The sequence below is a fragment of the Somniosus microcephalus genome, chromosome 34 (assembly GCF_052327205.1).
Source record: "Somniosus microcephalus isolate GS21.2 chromosome 34, FLI_Smic_1.0, whole genome shotgun sequence".
In the NCBI taxonomy this organism is placed as follows: Eukaryota; Metazoa; Chordata; class Chondrichthyes; order Squaliformes; family Somniosidae; genus Somniosus; species Somniosus microcephalus.
In genome coordinates this window covers 17,899,957-17,920,229 of record NC_141020.1, presented here as the reverse complement: position 1 = coordinate 17,920,229, position 20,273 = coordinate 17,899,957, and the positions used below count along the sequence as shown (strand labels likewise).

The window sequence follows — 20,273 nt, the reverse complement described above, 5'->3', positions numbered from 1 at the left end:
CGGCCAGGACGTTCCGAACGCCTCTTGCTCCTGGGTCAACACCAAGCTGGATTCGGCCCTCATCCAACATCCACACACGGCCCCTCCCACCAGGAGAGCTCCTTAAATGATTCCAGGGTTTTTGCCTCTACGACTCTTCCCTGGAAATCTATTCCACCCATCGAACATTCTCATGTGTTACTGACTGAACAACACTGATGTGGAAGTCTATGGTTTGATTTGAAACATGGTAATTCTTTTTTATTGCTTTCTAATACATTTCAAGTAGAATGTTAATTTCTATATTGTAGAAAGTCCCAACTTAAATCGTTCATCAACTGATCTTAAAACATATTTTGAATGAATGTATTAAATAGTGATCATATTCATTAAATTTGGTCTTCATTTTTTTTGGCTTTCAATTGGCGACTCGCCTGGCTGACTCCTAACCAGTCAAATCATTTGCTCACTTCTTAAGCTCGTACTTTTCTTTAGGGTGGGTGTGCTGATTTGACCTTTTGAGACAAATAAATTCATCCAGGTAGTGGGCATTAATAGGCAAGCCAAACGATTGCATCAGCTTTCAAACCGGCTTGGGAACATTGTTTGGCTACGTTGGATCCTGGGCCCTCAGCCAGTAACAGGCCTCCTCAACTCATACCCAGGCTCATTGATGCCGCCTTCTGGCCGTCATTTATCTCATTGTGCTTTGCAGGACTTTGCAAACTCAGCCCACAGTCCAGGAATCGAACCTCAGACCCTCCTCACCTGTCTGTTTAATTTTTTCTTAAGTACAGGAAACTCTCGATTTACCGGCACCTAAATAACCGTAAATCTCTGTTAACCGGCAAAATGCAGGAGTAGGTTCAGGTAAGTTTTACTTCATATTAGTGGCCGTTCCTGGATCTGTGGCCGTGTAACCGGGGTTCCTGCACCTGTTGCTAAGCAACAGGGACGCCTGGATCTTGTGGCGGGGTTCCTGCACCTGTTGCTAAGCAACAGGGAAGCCTGGATCTATTGCTGTGTACGGGGCTCTCGTACCTTTTACTATACCTCTCTGTAATCCGGACTTTTTGATAAACCGGCAGCACGCCGGTCCCGTCGGTGCCGGATAAAAAAAGAGTTTCCTGTAACCAACAAACCAGAAAGAAACCAACAAACACTGCACTGGAGGGTCAGAAGCCTCCAATGAATGAGCCTTTGATTTTGCAAAAGCTGTATTATTTGCCAGACAGTAATCAAAGAAACACCACACGAATATAGAGAAGAGCTGGAATAAATATTATAGCTTCCCAAAGTGGCCTGAACACAATACTGGGTCCAAGGGCTTTGCATAAAAAGCATAGGCAAAATAATGTTTAACGGCATAAAATGGGACAGAACTCTGAGCAGTCACGCCCCACAACTACCAAACCAGCTTGGGTACAATCCTAGAGGACTCAAACAGCAGCTCTCCTTGCTCAGAGAGCACAGCCACCCACCGCCACCCACCTCCGCCAGTTCAAGCACTGCAGGCTGGCCCTCCTTCTGGAGTTAACAGCCCTTCCACTCAGAGCCATTCTCCGAGAGCATAGGCAGGCTATTCGACCGCAGCAGCCATCATAACCAAGTCCGATGCTGATTTCCACAACTGGCGCTTTCCAGCTTTTCAGGGGAGGGGGTCACTGGAGAGCGGGAGTCTCAGCTTATTCTCCTTCCCGCATCCAGAGGTGCTGAGGCCAATTGCAGCACCCTGACCACGTGGAATCATAGAATGATAGGCCATTCGGCCCGTTGTGCCTGTGCCAGCTCTTTGGTAGAGCTATCAATTAAATCCCCCCCCCCCCCTGCTCTTTCCCCACAGCCCTGTAATTATTTTCCTTTTCCAGTATTTATCCAGTTCCCTTTTGAAAGTTACTACTGACTCTGCTTCCACCGCCCTTTCCGGCAGCGCGTTCCAGATAAAGTGGAATCGGGAGAAGTGTGAAATAAGACCTGGGGAAGGAGCAACATTTTAGCATTTCGGTCAAATCTGTGAATGCAAGTTTTCTGCGAACACAGCTAAATTCAAATAGGCTTTATTTTTATCACATGGAATGTGTGTGTATTATTGACTTTCCGTGCCATTTATCCAATTGTCTTTTGAATGTCACGATTGAATCTGGTTCCACTGCCCTTCCAGATCCCAACCACTCACCGCGTAGAAAAATGTTTCCTCATGTCGCCTGTGGTTCTTTTGCCAATCACCTTAAATCCGTGTCCTCTGGTTACCGACCCTTCTGCCACTGCAAACAGTTTCTCCACCATTCATGATTTGGAACACCTCTATCAAATCTCCTCTTAACCTTCGCTGTGAGGAGACATAGCGTGACTACTCACTGAGCAACCAGAAAGAAAGACTTGCATTTCTATAGCACCTTTCACGACCTCAGGACGTCCCAAAGCGCTTTACAGCCAATGAAGTACTTTTTTTGAAGCGTAGTCACTGTTGTAAATGTAGGAAACGCAGCAGCCAATTTGCGCACAGCAAGCTCCCACAAACAGCAATGTGATAATGACTGGAAAATCTGTTTTAGTGATGTTGATTGAGGGATAAATATTGGCCAGGACACCTCCCCTGCTCTTCTTCGAAATAGTGCCATGGGATCTTTAACATCCACCTGAGAGAGCAGATGGTTTAACCTCTCATCCGAAAGACGGCACCTCCGGCAGTGCAGCACTGGGAGCGTCAGCCTAGATTTTCGTGCTCAAATCCCTGGAGTGGGACGCGAACCCACAACCTTCTGACTCAGAGGCTGAGGGTGCGACCCACTGAGCCACAGCTGACACTAGGGTTTATTGGGTTGGTTTTACGAAGGTCTTAAATTAGGAGAGGTGGAGAGGTTTAGGGAGGAAATTCCAAAGCTTAGAGCCTAGATTGCTGCATGCAAGACCGCCAATGGTAGGGTGAATGAAATCGAGGCATTCTTGCCTTGGAGTCAGAAGGTCGTGGGTTCAAGCCCTAGTCTACACACTTCAACACATGATCCTGTCTGCATTAAAATATTGCAACTTAACTCACTGCATTAAAATATTGCAACTTAACTGCATTAAAATATTGCAACTTAACTCACTGCATTAAAATATTGCAACTTAACTGCATTAAAATATTGCAACTTAACTCACTGTATTAAAATATTGGAACTATGCATTAAAATATTTCCCAACCCAATCCGAGGCAGCACTTACCTAAAGCCATGGTGTGAAATAAAGCCGGGGCGGTGAGCGCCACAAGGGTTCTTTATACCGGCTCTGGGGTGGGAGTGTTTACAATTGCAGAAAATGTCCCACTTCCAGTCCCGCTTTGTTGGTGACCCCACGGCTGGGCACAGCAGTTTCATGCGTTTAGGGGATGCCTGCAGACAGTTAAATCAATTCTAAATTGCAAGGAAGTTGGCCAGTTGCTTCATTCACTCCGTTACAACTTTGGGATATTATTCTAGTAGTTTGCTGCTCGAGGTGATTAGATCGCTCTCCGCCGGGAGTGCAGTGACAGACTTAGGTCACCGTTTCCTAGCTCCCAAGAGCAGAAAAAGCTGGAAACACACAGGTCAGTCAGCACCATTGGAGAGAGAAACAGACTCCCCTGCAGAATAGTGACTGGCTGCTATTCGCTGCTGATGCCTATTTTAGATGGATCCATAGGGATGGCACTGGGCTGGAAAGAATTGCATTTATATAGCCCCGTTCACGACCCCAGGACGTCCCAAAGTGCTATACAGCTAATGAAGCACTTTTGAAGTGTAGGCACTGTTATAATGGCAGCCAATTTGCACACAGCCAGCTCCCACAAGCAGGAATGTGGCAACGACCAGGTAATCTGTTTTCAGCGATGTTGATTGTGGGATAAATATTGGCCAGGACACCGGGGAGAAGTCCCCCTGCTCTTCTTCGAAATAGGGTCCTGGGATTTTTTACGTGCACCTGAGAGAGCAGACGGGGCCTCGGTTTAACGTATCATCCAAAGGACAGCACCTCCGGCAGTGCAGCACTCCCTCAGCACTGCACTGGAGTGTCAGCCTAGATTTTTGTGCTCAAGTCTCTGGAGTGGGACTTTTTAAAACATTTGTTTTATGGGATGTAGGCGTCGCTGGCAAGGTCAGCATTTATTGCCCATCCCTAATTGCCCTTGAGAAGGTGGTGGTGAGCCGCCGCCTTGAACCGCTGCAGTCCGTGTGGTGAAGGTGCTCCCACAGCGCTGTTAGGGAGGGAGTTCCAGGATTTTGACAGATCAGTGACATACTTCTAAGTCAGGATGGTGTGTGACTTGGAGGGGATCTTGGAGGTGGTGGTGTTCCCATGCGCCTGCTGCCCTTGTCCTTCTAGATGGAAGAGGGCGTGGGTTTGGGAGGTGCTGCCGAAGAAGCCTTGGCGAGTTGCTGCAGTGCATCATGTAGATGGTACACACTGCAGCCACGGTGCGCCGGTGGTGGAGGGAGTGAATGTTTAAGGTGGCGGACGGGGTGCCAATGAAGCGGGCTGCTTTGTCCTGGATGGTGTCGAGCTTCTTGAGTGTTGATGGAGCTGCATTCATCCAGGCAAGTGGAGAGTATTCCATCACACTCCTGACTTGTGCCTTGTAGATGGTGGAAAGGCTTTGGGGAGTCGGGAGATGAGACACCCGCCGCAGAATACCCAGCCTCTGACCTGCTCTTGTTGCCACAGTATTTATGTGGCTGGTCTGGTTACGTTTCTGGTCAATGGGGACCCCCAGGGTTTTGCACCCACAAACTTATGACTCAGAGGTGAGGGTCCTACCAGCTGAGCCATAGCTGACAGAAATCAACACCACAAATGTCCCTTTTGTAGGGCGCTCACTAACACAATCGTCCAACACGTGGCCCAGTTAAACTGAAAGCAGCTCGGTATGAAACCAAATCAGGGTGTTATTGAAATCAGCTATAGTGTACACATTTTTTAATTAATCCACACTGGGTTGCCCCAGTGCCATCAACAGAGAAACAAATTTAATCATGACCCTTTGTTTTAAGCAGGCAGTTAATAAACAAATTAAAACAAATAACAATTTCAACAGAACCAGAAGGATGCTTGTAAAACTAAATCGTCTTGTTATTGCCAGTGTCTATTACGACACTATTCCCTGCAGTGCATCGCAGGTCACGGAAGGCCTCAAGCGTTCCGGCAACAGTGAGTGCGAGAACATACACTCTGTAGTTTATAAACTGCTGCTCTGTAGACCATGAGCTTAGTGCTGGACTTGAGGTCCTGGTCTTCAAACACTCTCTTCCTAAGGCGACCGAAGGCTGCACTGGCACACTGAAGGCGGTGTTGGACTTTGTCATCGACGTCTGCCCTTGTTGACAGTAGGCTCCCGCGGTATGGAAAGTGGTCCACATTGGCCAAGGCCTGGTCATGGATTTTGATAATCGGGGGCAGTAGTGTATGGCAGGGGCAGGTTGGTAGAGGACCTTTGTCTTACGCATATTTAGTGTAAGGCCTATGCTCTCGTACGCTTTGGTGAAGGTGTGGACGATGGTTTGGAGTTCGACCTCCGAGTGAGCGCAGACGTGTCATCTGCATACTGTAATTTGGCAACAGAGGATGGAACGACCTTGGATCTGGACTGGAGGCGACCCTGCTGTATGCCTCAGAGACATGGACCACGTACAGTAGGCACCTCAAAGCACTGGAGAGGTACCACCAACGCTACCTCTGCAAAATCCTGCAACTTCATTGGCAGGATAAGCGCACCAATGTCAGTGTTCTTGTGCAGGCCAACATCCCCAGCATCGAAGCTTTGATCACGCTCGATTAGCTCCGATGGACGGGTGACATCGTCCGCATGCCCGATACGGGACTCCCAAAACAAGCGCTCTACTCAGAGCTCCGGCACGGCAAGAGAGCCCCAGGTGGGCAGAGGAAAGGCTTCAAGGACACCCTCAAAGCCTCCTTGAAAAAGTGTAACATCCCCATCGACACCTAGGAATCCCTGGCCCAAGACCGCACAAAGTGGAGGAGAAGCATCCGGGAAGGCGCCGAACACCTCGAGTCTCTTCGCCGGGAGCAAGCGGAAGCCAAGCGCAAGCAGCGCACGTCAACCCAAGCACCCCACCCACCCGCCCCTTCAACCACCGTCTGCCCCACCTGTGACAGAGACTGTCGGTCCCGCATTGGACTCATCAGTCACCTGAGAGCGCATTTTTAATGTGGAAGCAAGTCATCCTCGGTTCCGAGGGACTGCCTAAGAAGAAGAGTTTATAAAACAGTAGCTTTAGCATTGGTCTGTTGTCTGGATATCACACCAGGAACACGAGAACTTGCATTTATACAAGCAGGATTTACAGTCAGTGAAGTACTGTTTAAGTGTAGTCACTGTTGTAAATGCGGCAGCCAATTTGCACACAGCAAGATCCAAACACAAACGTGATGACGACCAGATAATCTGTTTTAGTGATGTTGGTTGAGGGATAAATGTTCTCATCCAAAATACTGCACCTCCAACAGTGCAGCACTCCCTCCATAATGCACTGAAGTGTCAGCCTAGATTTTGTGCTCATGTCTTTGGAGTGGGACTCGGACCCACAACCTTCTGACTCAGAGGCAAGAGTGATACCAACTGAGCCATGGCTGTCAACCAAACTCCGGTCCTCTGAATACAAATCCTTTTTTTTTAAATGCTTTTTCCCTCCTCCCCCACAGGTGCAGACTGTTGCTAGGGCATGACTGCAGGCTCCCTCTGGTGTCTCATCCAAGTGGCCACATTCAAGCTTTGGCAGGGAGTGTTGGCAGGTTATGGGGAGTCGTACCCAAGCACGGTCCCCATCATCGGCCAACGTCTACTAGCAGGCACTTTCAGTCAGGGGTCACTGGATGACTGTGAGGAAGGGAGGGGGGCGGAGAGAATGGCTAATTCTCCCTCTCCCACTGCACTATTTGAAGAAGAGCAGCGAGTTTTCCAGCTGAAACAACAGCAGCAGGTCAGGCAGCATCGTGGAGAGAGAAAAGAGTTAACGGTTCAGGTCGATGACCCTTCGTCAGAACTGGAAAAAGCCGGAGATGGAACAGGTTTTTAAACAGGTGCAGAGGCAGGGAGAGGGGGAGGGGAGGAAAGAACAAAAGGGAAGTCTGTGATAGGATGGAAGGCAGGAGAGATTAAATGACAAAAGAGGTGATGGTGCGAGGCAAAAGGAGATGGTATTGGGACAAGTTAAGAAACAAAAGATGACTCTAGATGAAGTGTAAATGGCGATGGCAGAATGATTGACAGCTGCCATGTGAGAGAGAAAACATGGGGCCAAGGTTAGTCTGAAATTGTTGAACTTGATGCCGATTCCAGAAGGCTGTAAAGTGCCTAATTGAGCGGTCTTTCCAGCTGTCCTGATTAACATTTCTCACTCAACCACATAGGAGCCATAATTTCTACATTCCCCTCCACCCCCCCACAAAAAGACACTGAAATGTGGTTCACTAAAAACCTGTCGCATCATACCCAAGTGGTCATTCTTCGGGAAGGCTAGATTGTTGACAGTAAATAACGTATTTGGCTGTGGGGGATATTAAGATATCACAGCCAGAGTGTCCTCACCGTACACCTATATTTTTACACACACACAACCTCGGCCCCCATTACATTTTTATTTATTTTTTATCCACACCTTTGTTTTGGCCCTCCCCCTTTTTCTCTCTCCCACATGGCAGCTGTCTCTCATTCTGCCAGCGCATTTCACACCTAATCTAGAGCCGTCTTTTGTCTCCACTAGTCCGATCGCCATCTCGTCTGGTTTTGAATACCTCTTAATGTCTCTTCACTTCTCTTTTGTTCTCTCCCAGCCCGGTCTTTTAATCTATTTCATTTCCTGTACTTTTTCAGTCTTGACGAAGGGTTTGACCCGAAACGTTGACTCTAATTTCTCTCCAAGGATGTTGCCTGGCCTGCTGAGTTTTTCCAGCATTTTCTGTTGTTATTTCACACACACTCTTGCTTACATGCACACTCATATACATATACATATATACACACAAACACTTCACCAGGAGCAGCTGGATAGGCATGAAGACTGGACCCCTTGGTTTATTTTTTCTTTCTCTGCCCCATTCCCCAGACCAGTTAACTCAGCATGGGGAGTGAACCTGCACAAAAAAAAACACAAACAACTACAGTAATCTTTAAATTTATTGCAGCAGACATTTCACGGTTTGATTATCCGTCCGAGTCTCTTACAAACATAAGATTAAAAACACACTCCCTTTCAAGACGACAAAAGTAAAACAAAAATATAAAAATAACTGCTGTGAATATATTACTTTACAGGCTCGGTTAAACAACTTAAGACAGAATCACACTCAATGAGATAACTAAGGATGTATCTGGGTATAAAATATGGATAAGACTACAATTGGTGCCATTAATCAAAGAATAACATCTTAAGTAATATTTGCAGGTTCTGTACAAATCTCTACTTCTACTTTATAATACTTGGCAACTGAAGTTTATAAAAATTAGTACTCTGAATGTTGATAAAAATGTGCATGTTTTTAAGCTGCAAAAAAAAAAACCCCACCGATTCTGTAAACACAGAATTCTTGCAGGTGGGACATGACACTTTCCCAATAGGATGGGACCTTTAGCTGCGCTACTCAAATGGAGAGTGTATGTTAAGTGAGGGAGATGTGCCAGACAAGTTACGAATTTTAAAAAAGGTACAACATCTTGCCTTTCCCCAACTCCACAACAGGCCCGCCCCAGCCACCTTGGTCCTACTTTCTCCCTAACCCAGCCCCTCCATCTTGCTACTTCTCTTTACCTTCAAAAACCTCCTCAAAACCCAACTCTTTGACCCCCAACCTTCAGTCTCCTCTACTAACTCTCCTTCCGCCGTTTGGTATCCACGTCTCCTCTGTGAAACAACTCGGTACGTTTAATACAGTACAAGCTCTCTATCAGTGCACCGAACAGCTTCAGAGAGCTTGAAGACTCAAGACTGAAGCAAATGGGCGAACTGGTGGCACAAGTGGATCAGCGTATTAATGCGTCCCTCCATGCACTGATGGGATGTAGCCGTCATTCCTCAGACAGAAGAGTTCTTGTTCCTGGCTTCAGTGAGCGCGTCAACCCAGGCATTGGAGCACATGGACAATGGTCCAAGAGTGAGATACGCATTGGCCTGAGAGATGGTCACCCTTCAGCCTCTCAGTAAAGGAACGGTGTATAATGCAAGGACACATGGAAAGAGGTGGGGTGAAACTATGTACACAAATAAGGTTCTTCCCTGAAACGGTAGTGCAGTGAGTTAGACATTTGCCTTTCACCTCCGAGACCAATCCAGTCCAGACTAATTAGATGAAGGTCTCCTGTATATGCTGGCTGCAAGAGTCCTGTGAAATGAGTTTGAGCAGTCTCAATCCAGGTACAAGACTACAGCACAGAGCTGTCCCTTCCTTGGCACTAATTAGCAATCTGAGGCCACAGGATGGCTGATGCAGGTAACAGGGGGAAACAAACATCAGGCTGGCGCAGTAGGGGTTGCTCTTTTGAGGTTGGGGCTGAGACACGTTGCAGCAAGCAGAATAGAGGGAGTCTTTATTCTGCATCTGGTTGTGATATACCCAACACCGGGAGCCTGAACTGGGAAGTTCCACTCCCAGCACCAAACAGCCCGCTCACCTTGAGCACAAACATTTTTCTGAAAATTTCACCCTCAACATCCTGAAATAGCATCATAGGAAAACTTTTAGAACCCGTTCCAAGGATAAGTATTTACAGTCTCGCCCGTCCAACAATAACTACATACAGAGGCGCTCTGTCGGTTTAGCCAGCCCTCCCATCTGCAGCTCGTTTTCTTTTAATAGTGGAGGGGGAAAAAAAAGGTTTCTGTAACTATTTGTAGGCCATGCAGGAGACTTCAGGGTCTACGTGTCCTCTTGTACAACAGGATGCAGTCAGGTTACGGCCAGTTGGTGTCAGAAAGCATTGGGGCCTGAAAGAATCTCCCCTTCAGTACAGTAACGGGCTTTGTAGCCGAGTATAAACACGATTCCAAGTGCAAGGCAGACCCAGAGGTTTTCAGTTCTACAAAGAGACGCATGGACCAATTGCTCCCCCCGCCCCCCTCGCTCCAACTCCAGAGAACGGCTCCGACACCAGAGATGGTTGGCATCCCCTTTCCTGCTGGTGTTTGTTTGTGGAAGTCTGGCCCCTTTCCCTGGAAAACTCTTAAAAATATTGCCATCCCATAAATAGTACAGAAAATAAATAGTACACACACATTCCATGTTGATGAAAATAAAGCTTGTTTGAATTTAGATGTGTTCCCAAAAAAACTTGCATTCACAGATTTGACCAAAATGATAGGATTTAGCTCCTTCCTCGGGTCTTCTTTCACACTTCTCCCTATTCCACCTCATCAGGAACGCGCTGCCTGAAAGGGCGGTGGAAGCAGATTCAATAGTAACTTTCAAAGGGGAATTGAATTTATGCCTGCAAAGGAATAATTGGCAGGGCTATGGGGAAAGAGCAGGGGATTGGGACTAAGTGGAGAGCTCTTTCAAAGAGGCAGCACCGGCACGATGGGCCAAATGGCCTCCTTCTGTGCATCAAGATTGTGATTCTGAGAGAATTAAAGAGAAAATGAGAGACAAAGGGGAAGAGATAAAAGATAAAAAGGGATAAATGAGAGGGAAAGAGCAAGAGGGAGAATGAGAGGGGGGGGGGGGGAGAGGGAGAGAGAGAGAGAGAGGGGGGGAGAGGGAGAGAGAGAGAGAGAGAGAGGGAGAGAGAGAGAGGGAGAGAAACACACACACACACCATACAAGGAACTGAAGGGTCTGTAGGACTGGACTGCGCAATGTTGTCACACAACAGTAAACCAATGCCTTTTGCCTTGTGATAGGCCACTGTTTGAAACGGGTCTAGCTGTATAAGGGCCAACAAGCATGAGTCGCTGCTACTAATTAATGTCACTAGTTAAAAACGTGGTGACCAGGAAACAAATTAGGGTGCCCCTCGGTGGCCTCTAATATACTTACAAGCGAACAGCTCCTAAACAAATTCTGAGCTAGTGATCGGCCTTGACCTAAATAAATTCTGCAATCAATTTGAAGTCACTCTACATGAACATAATTTAGCTCAGTCACATTGACCCAAATCAACCAAGTTTTCAGGGCTTGGACCTTAAATCGCTTGATGGGTCTGTGTCTGTATTTAACAACATTAACATCCAGATCACCAGATCCACCCTGACTACCTTCCAAATTTGGCAGCTTGCTATTCCCAACCCTCACGATGTCACATAATGACAGCCCATCTGAATCATTCTGCTCTCCTGGCTATATTAATAGTCTCAGAATGGATGTCCCATAGGGTCTGAAGCCAGGGAACATTGCTGCTACACAAAGACGTGCAATAGCTAGTGTGTACAGAAATCAGAAATGTATCTTGGCAACCACTCGCGTTGGGATTACTGTGAACTTTGAAATCTGACTATTTATTGTACACCCCTGCCCTGAATCTATGAAAACCTGACTGGAAATGCACCTTATAAGCAGCTCTTTACAAAAAGATAACTGTTAATACACTTAACAGTGAACTACTTTTTGGCTGAAAGAGCTTAAGACAACCATCTTACTGCAATGCGAATTCTACTGGCAATGGTTGAGCAAGTGAGTGAACAGTGTGATAGCACACACAATTCCAACACTTACTGTACACAGTGCAATTAGCTAGCCCAATACCTCAGCTTTGCATAAAAAGACCCAGATGTGGTCAAAATACTTGTTGCATGCACTAATCATTTCTTTTTTGTGGGGGGGGAAAGAGACCAGCAAATAAAGACTTGTGTCTTGGCGCTTCTCCACACATTCCAGACCTTAAAATTTTGTCACAGATGCAAAACGATCAGAAGTAAGCCGTTTAATGGCTGGAGCCAGAAGTTCAGACACAACGGCCCTCTGCTTCAGCACAGGAGTTTACAGCCAGAAGTGCCTGGATTTAACCATTCCCCTGAAGTATACTGCAGCAGTGGCACTAGGCACAGGGCGGGTGAAACACAGCTCCAGCTTAGCAACCAAGCCTCACAACCCTGCTCCAGATGGCTCGTGGCCTACTGGTAGTAACTAAAAAGCGTGAATGGCAAGTTACATTTAGGGGAGTTGCTTTAAAAAAGGTGAAACCTGCGGTAAATCGAACGTTTCCTGTACATTGTTTAAAAGGGGGTTCAAAGAGCAGAGCACTGTAACACAGGGTGATGGGATTCACATATGCACTTCAGCACATGGTGAGCGAGTATCCCATCGGTGTCATCCAGAGGAGGGAGTATCAAGAGAAGCTCAGACATTTCTCCCACCAGTTGAGAACAAAACCACCTCGCCGGCTCAGCAGGGATTTACATCGCCAGGAGTCAGAGGGCAAGCCAGTTGCCTATTCTCAGTATCTGGCTGGGATGATATCGGGTGGATGGGAAAACAGGGCGAGGAGTATAAAATCAGTCGTTATGAGATTTTAGCCAATCACATATCTTTGCCCCGAACAGCAGAATTCTGCTGTGCATAGCAGGTGAGGAGAGAGACAAGAAATGGGATGCATTTTGAGACAGCTGCATGGAACAGGAATAACTCAACAGACCTAAACAAGTTAGTGCTTAATTTGCTTCTAATAGCTGTACCAAATATTTGTAGTTTCTTTAAACAGGACTTCCTTTTTACTAAATGCGATTTATTGATTCATCTGGACATACAGACAGTACAAACCTGCTTACAGTACCTTTACAGTGCAGAATCGGAGCTTTTAAAAATGCAGGGCACAGCTGATGCAGAAACACTTGGCAAGCAGCTCACACGTACATGTTTTTGGAGCAGGGGTAATGGCGACAAGTTCGGGTCCCAATGTCCCCTGTAGTTTTTTTTTTTGGCGCCGCGCGGCCCCTTTAAGGGGTTGCGCGGCCATTCAGAAAACCACGCGGATTTTGCATTGAAAAGCCGGCTGTGCGGGATCCCTGGAGCGCTGCGCAGCTTGAAGGGAACATTGGCGGGGCCAGGTCAGGTTTAATAATGGCTGGACCAAACGGTACTTTGTCCAATCCAGAGCCAGCCCAGGCCTGGACTGGGCAGTAGTGCTTTGGAATTAATAGTTTTAAGTCGGGCAGAACCAGACTTCAGATTGGGGCGGGGGTTTGTACTTGCGACTTCTCTATAAGCAGCCCGAGTAAGTGCTATACTGCTGCTAGCCTAGCAACAGGACGCATCAATCACTGATCTTTACACCTCTGATTAGGGATGAACTACAACTCGAACTAGGTTTAAATGATTGAGTTAAACCAAGTCAATGCAAGGCATGGTACAGGTCCCTATAAGGGACACGCTTTAGAACTCAAGCTTCTAGAACGGTGATGCACAACGTGAGCATTAGGACCCTGAATCTTTCCTCCGCATAACGAGTGCTGGACAAACAGTGCAGTCTGTTTAAACTCATGTGAGATTAAAAAACTGATTTTACAATAATTTAAAGCTGGTTATAAACTGCGCGTGATGAATAATAACCTTAACATGACAAGGTTATAGAATGAGCCTTTTTTTGGTTGAGAAGTTTAACGTAGCGAAACTCAATTTAAAAACAAATGGAATTTAAAATGGATAAAGGGTGAGAGAGCCACGTGGAATAGTTAAAGAAGTAAACTTAAAAAAGGTGTTGGCCCTGGCTGTGGTACCTCGATTCCATGTGGCTATCCTTCCTAGGTGAGCTTAGTGTGTCGAGCTAAGAGGTCGGCTATTCGACCATGCTGGGCATTACAGTCAAGCCCAGTGTGCACATCCACGCACTTGCCAGCAGAGGTCGCTGGCTACTGATCAGCAGTAGGAATCGAGCTAATTCTCACTCTCCCTAACTCGAGAGTTCGGAGGTAAGAGCGGTGAAGAGGGTTGGAAAATCAAAGCACCAATCAACTAGTCGCACTCCCAGATTTCCAGGAAGGGTTGAGGGAAAGCGCCTTACCTACCCTCTGGGTTTTTCACCAGAGCCATGGGAGGGCTCGCTATAGAGGGGAAGTGGCGGGGGGGGGGAATAAAAATGAGCTATGTGATCTGTTCCTGTACCATTCAGATAAAACTCCCGAGAGCATGATCTCAAAAATCAACCAAAGCAACATTGAACGGCAGCATTTGTTTGCAGGAGTCACACAGTCACTGCTGTCTACCATGAACCCCCCAATCAGGAAAAGTTCAAAATGGAAATTACTCTCATTAATATGTTGAATAATGCATAGCTTGTATTGTTACAGGCCCTCAACACGTCCTTGGGATGAGGCAATAATAAGCAACTTAAAAAACCCTCTTACAATTTATAATGGCAGCTAACTCTCTGACGCAATAGCGAGTGAAAGATATAAACAGGTATCGCCTCAGACTTTGCTCACAGTAAGCCACAAGGATGGGCTGTTTTAGAAGGGCAGCACGGTGTTACAGCATGCACCCTTGTGCTGCTAAGGTGCAGCGGTGTCCCTTTTAACGCCACAAAGTCTAGCTGCTGTTAAGTAAACACAGGCTCAGGTCAATTAGAGCTCAGCTGATGCTTTTGGGCAAAAATGCAGATTGCAAAATGCTCATAAGATTCAGGCTATAGGTCAGGAGCACCCAACGGTAAATGACTAGCGTTACTTTTTTTTTTGAAGGATGCGTGATTGCTAAGTTCAGAGGATACAGGCATTCTGTACCTATTATTTTTGGTAGTCTGTACATTGCTGAAAATGACTGGCTTTCTTTCCTTTTTTACTACTACTTGTCTTAAATTACGACATAAAAGGTATTTGCATATAGGCAGGCATGGACGTACCATATATTATACAATGATTCAGCCCAACCACCATTAGATGTGTGGCATATTTTACACTGCCTTGGCTTGGCTTATCTGGTGCCGCGACTACTTCGCCCAGCTCTACCGCCAATCCTTGCACCAACACAAACACACCTCTTTCTCCACTGGGCTCCGCTGGTGGCACTTCATTAGAATGCAAACTGAATTTCGCAACCTCAAGGGGAGAGAAAAAGAAGTTTTAAAAAGGAGTTCATTCAATAAAGTGATTGGGTGAACAAGTATCCAAAACGAAAAAAAAGAATGCTTTTATGCTATTGCAAAAAGTCACCACCACAAGAGAATATTTTGCACATTCCTTCATTTAAAAAAAAAAAATGGGTCCAAATGTTAAATCCACTGCAGTAGAGAATTCGGTTTTCATCAAAGTAAAGCTTGGCCTGTAATGTGCTTTCGAGCAATTATTCCATTTTGGAGATTTCGAACTTGGTTGTCATTATTTCCTAAAACATGACAGAAACAGACATGAATGAAACACTAGAATTAACATCGACAATATTCAGCAGCCATGGGGTAGAGTTTCCGCTTGGTTGCGCAGATTTTGTCGGCGTAATCCGCGCAAAAGATCGCGAAATTATTTGCGCTCAAATCATGTTCCTGCGATCTTTTGCGCTAGTTTAAAAAACATCGCGCTAGAAGCTGGCCCTGCCCACAGAACTAGCCACGTCCCCAGGCTGAATTAATCACCTTTGAAAGTTTCCGCTCATTGTGCTTGTTTGCAGGCCCTCGAGGAGGCTCGAAAAAATTAAGCTGGAGCAACGATGCCAATAGGAATGTTTTGAAAGCTTTTAAATGTAATTTTTTCTTTATTTACTAAGAAACTGACCACTGTACCAGTCCAAAGATGTGCGGGTGAGGTTGATTGACTATGATAAATTGACCCTTAGTGTTAGGGGGATTAAATACGTGGGGTTACGGGGATAGGGTGGGATATGTGTTGATGTAGGGGTTACGGGGTTCGGGTGGGATGTGTGTCGGTGCAGGCTCGATGGGCCGAAATGGCCTCTATCTGCACTGTGGGGTTTCTGTGATTTCTGTGAAATGTTTCTACAAATCTTTAAAAAATCTTTTAAAATCGGGTTACTCACAGGTGCTGGATTGACACTAGGATTTAAAGTGCTTATTGTTTGTGATAAACCCATTTCCAGCTGCAGTAATCAAACTACACCAAGTTCCCACTCTTAACTATAACAAGGAATACTTTTAAAGCAAAATTAAAAAATATATATATTCTAAAATACTGCCCGATTGCGCTGGTTCATGGCAGATTTTGCGTTCGGCAATATGCAAAGGAGTTTGAACGGAAACGAGAAGAAAAATACTTCACAAAATGGGTGCAATTTGCCCCCGGCTTGCAGATTGTGCTCAAAGTGGAAACTACCATCTCATGTTTTCTACGTATCAAAGTGTTTCTTTCCTCCCACCCCACCCAAAAGATTGACTAAAGCACTGGCCACATTTTGCTACTTCACAAACCGCCATTCTTCCATGTGTAAGACAGGAGGACAGTGTCAGCAGGCTAGTCAGCCATGGAGGGCATCGCCAGACCCTAATCCTGTTCTCACCAGAGATTAGGCGCGAAAGCTATACTTTCTCCAGGAGTTACAGGAATTCCTGGCTGGTTATCTGAGGAAGGATGTTCTTGCCATGGAAGGAGTGCAGCGAAGATTCACCAGACTGATACCTGGGATGGCAGGAATGACGTATGAGGAGAGATTGGGTCGATTGGGCTTATACTCGCTGGAGTTTAGAAGAATGAGAGTGGATCTCATTGAAACTTATAAAATTCTAACAGGACTAGATGCAGGAAGGATGTTCCCGATGGCGGGGGAGTCCAGAGCCAGGGGTCACAGTCTAAGGATAAGGGGTGGGCCATTTAGGACAGAGATGAGGAGGAATTTCTTCACCCAGAGAGTGGTGAACCTGTGGAATTCTCTACCACAGAAGGCAGTGGAGGCCAGTTCATTAAATATATTCAAGAAGGAGTTAGATATATTTCTTACGGCTAAGGGGATCAAGGGATATGGGGAGAAAGCAGGGACAGGGTACTGAGTTTGGATGATCAGCCATGATCTCATTGAATGGCGGAGCAGGCTCGAGGGGCCGAATGGCCTACTCCTGCTCCTATCTCCTATGTTTCTATATGTTATCCACCCACCAAAACAGTCTAATGTGTGGAATTCTAGTGACATCACTCCTACCCGGCACCGCGGCTAAGAGCAACTAACTCAACACGGGTTAGGAAGTAGGCCTGGGGCCTTCCAGTCTGTAGGGCTCAGTGACACGCTGCAATTACCACCCTGGCCACTGGGGGAGCTGTGACTGGCACCAAGCCACTGGGAGAGCGCTCTGCATGGAACGGTAAGCAGACAAGTCACAAATTAAGATATATTTTACCTCATCTGAATCCAGTAGGGTAGGCAACGCACTGGAAAATAATAAACAGAATTAAAAACTGAAGGTGCAAGATTAAGACAACAGATGATCAATCTTTGCTTAACAAGCATTAATAGCTGGCAGAGTGGCACAGAACCAGGGTGCAACCTAATGTGTGTGCCCAGGGAATGGATACTTGCCCAGAGCACAGCCAGTTCAATTTGATCAAATTCGGAATGATAAATTTTGATGCCACTGCACCTTGTGCAGAGAAATTCTAGATTAAAGAGCCTTTTGGTTAAAGACGAGAATTACTTTATTCATCTAAATGGAAATTAAATTATATATTGCGCAATTACACCAAAGGGAGTTTCACCACAACAAAACTCCAACATTTCAGCCCCTCTCCTAAAAGGTATGGACACGCATCGCTTCACAAGCACTGGTAGCCCATCCTTCATATGCGAGTCTCGACAGCGAGTGTTGGGAGGGCATCACAGCCGAGCCCAATCCCATTCTCACACATGCACTTTCCAGCCCGATCACCAGTGTGTGATCGGGACCAGAAACCCTGGCTAATCTGGGTCACTGAGGCCAACTCCAGCACCACCGCTGCTTTGCTGACCGAGATCAGGCAACTCGGCATAAATGGGCAATAAGGCCAAGGACCTTCCAGTCTATATGGCTTAGTGCCAAACCGGTTGGCACAAGTAGCCACTGTGCCACTGGCAGACTCGGTCCAAGATTCTGTATGGTCATTTTAAAAATGTTATGACATTGCTGGTGAACCCGACAGAGGAGTTCGTAAACTTAGCACTAACTGAGGTGGATCAACATCAGTAGAAGTCTGAGGTCTTCCCACAGCTGTGCCATGGTAACTGTGTGTATGCCGTTCTCACCTGCAGTGTTGGCTGGTTTAAATGAAAACGTGCATTTATATAGCACCTTTCATGACCTCAGGACGTCCCAAAAGCACTTTACAGCCAATTAAGTACTTTTTTTTTTTTTTTGAAGTGTAATGTAGGAAATGCAGCAGCCAATCTGCACACAGCAAGATCCCACAAAGAGCCATGTTATAACGATCAGATCATCTGTTTTAGTGATACTGATTAAGGAATAAATAATGGTCAGGCCACCAGGGAGATCTCCCTTGCTCTTAGTTCTACGAGATCTTTTCCGTCCACCTGAGGGGGCGGACGGGGCCTCGGTTTAAAGTCTCATCCGAAAGACGGCACCTCCGACAGTGCAGCACTCCCTCAGTACTGCGCTGGGAGTGTCTCCAGAGTGGGACTTGAACCCACAACCCTCTGACCAAGAGGCGACAGTGCTACCCACTGAGCCACGGCCGACATTTGCATGTAATAATCTCTCTCTATTTAACAAGATTATTCAAAAATAAAAATCTAAGTAAATAGGAAAGCACAAAATAAGATAATCCTCTGAAATGGTTGATTTTTAAAAGCAGTTCTATTGGGGGAACGCATCCATTTTAGCCGAGAGTGACTTACACGTCAGTTAGTGAGGATGGGATGTTCTCTTCAACCCACTGGAGGTCTTCATCCTGTAGAACAGCAAACACTCGTGTTACCGCACATGCTTCAGTGATCTTTAATTTATTTTCCAGTGTTCAGCAGTTGGAAATGCCAGTAAAATATTTAAGAGCAAACATTTAAAAATAGAGGAGGCTGCCAATATCAAGAGATCATTTTTGGGGGAATTTTAGGCTCACTAAGGCAAAGGTGTCGGTGCTGGAAATGATTGGGGAAAACCGGCATCAAGCAGGCAAGAAAGAGGTCAGGTATGGCGTGGTTAGATGCAGACTAAAGCTCCCCCTTCTCTCTCCGACCCCAAATCGCAGAAGAGCACCAGTGTAACACTGCATTTCCCCACACCAGCCAGCCAGTGGTCTGAGATTTCCAGTTTAATGCTCATGTAGGGTGCGTTGTGTGCTGTGGGCCCATACTCACTCGGAACTGGCCAAACATTTCAATTTTTAAACGCCAATAATATGGTCAGTTTCGAGGTCATTCCTTTACTGAACACAAGTTATCTGAAACAATTACAACGCAATGAGGAGAGACAGGCCAGCTTAACCGTGAGGCCCAAAAGTGTTTATCAGTAATAGTATACGCCTTGAAATACATTTCCATTAGAAGCCCCTATCCACAGCGCTGTACCCTCACTGGGACATCTTAGGCACTTTGTATTACTGGCTTTCATACAAATCAGGTAAAGACCCTCTGGTCCATCCAGCCTGTCCTACACAATTCAATCACAGGATGTAGGCGCCGCTGGCAAGGCTAGGCCAGCATTTATTGCCCATCCCCAATTGTACTCGAGAAGGCGGTGGTGAGCTGCCTTCTTGAACCATTGCAGTCCATGTGGTGAAGGTACTCCCACAGTGCTGTTAGGTAGCGAGTTCTAGGATTTTGACCCAGCAACAATGAAGGAATGGCGATATATTTCCAAGTCAGGATAGTGTTTAACCTGGAAAGAAAGACAGACTTGCATTTATATAGCGCCTTTCACAACCACCGGACATCTAAGGATAAGGGGTAAGCCATTTAGGACAGAGATGAGGAGGAATTTCTTCACCCAGAGAGTGGCGAACCTGTGGAATTCTCTACCACAGAAGGCGGTTGAGGTCAATTCATTAAATATATTCAAGAAGGAGTTGGATATATTTCTTAAGGCTAAAGGGATCAAGGGATATGGGGAGAAGGCAGGGACAGGGTACTGAGTTTGGATGATCAGCCATGATCGCATTGAATGGCAGAGCAGGCTCGAGGGGCCGAATGGCCTACTCCTGCTCCTATCTTCTATGTATCAATGCCTTAAAGTGCTTTACAGCCAATTAAGTACTTTTGGAGTGTAGTCACTGTTGTAATGTGGGAAACGTGGCAGCCAATTTGCACACAGCAAACAGCAATGTGATAATGACCAGATAATCCGTTTTTTGTTATGTTGATTGAGGGATAAATATTGGCCAGGACACTGGGGATAACTCCCCTGCTCTTCTTCGAAATAGTGCCGTGGGATCTTTTACGTCCACCTGAGAGCCTCAGTTTAACGTCTCATC

At 46.2% G+C, this 20,273-nt stretch overlaps 1 protein-coding gene across 2 annotated transcripts in view; it reads right to left on the bottom strand.

The window, feature by feature from the left end:
* Positions 1–8,113: 8,113 nt before the first annotated feature.
* The window catches only part of LOC147096841 (Golgi-pH regulating cation channel-like), a 71,393-nt gene continuing 59,233 nt past the window's right edge, over positions 8,114–20,273 (bottom strand). For both annotated transcript variants that reach the window (XM_085973523.1, XM_085973522.1), the window contains exons 20-22: positions 18,703–18,755; positions 17,216–17,246; positions 8,114–15,261 (exon numbers count right to left, since the gene is read on the bottom strand). In XM_085973523.1, coding sequence (XP_085829649.1) covers positions 15,220–15,261; positions 17,216–17,246; positions 18,703–18,755 — 126 coding nt within the window. In that variant the 3' untranslated portion in view covers positions 8,114–15,219. The remainder of the gene's footprint in view (positions 15,262–17,215; positions 17,247–18,702; positions 18,756–20,273) is intronic.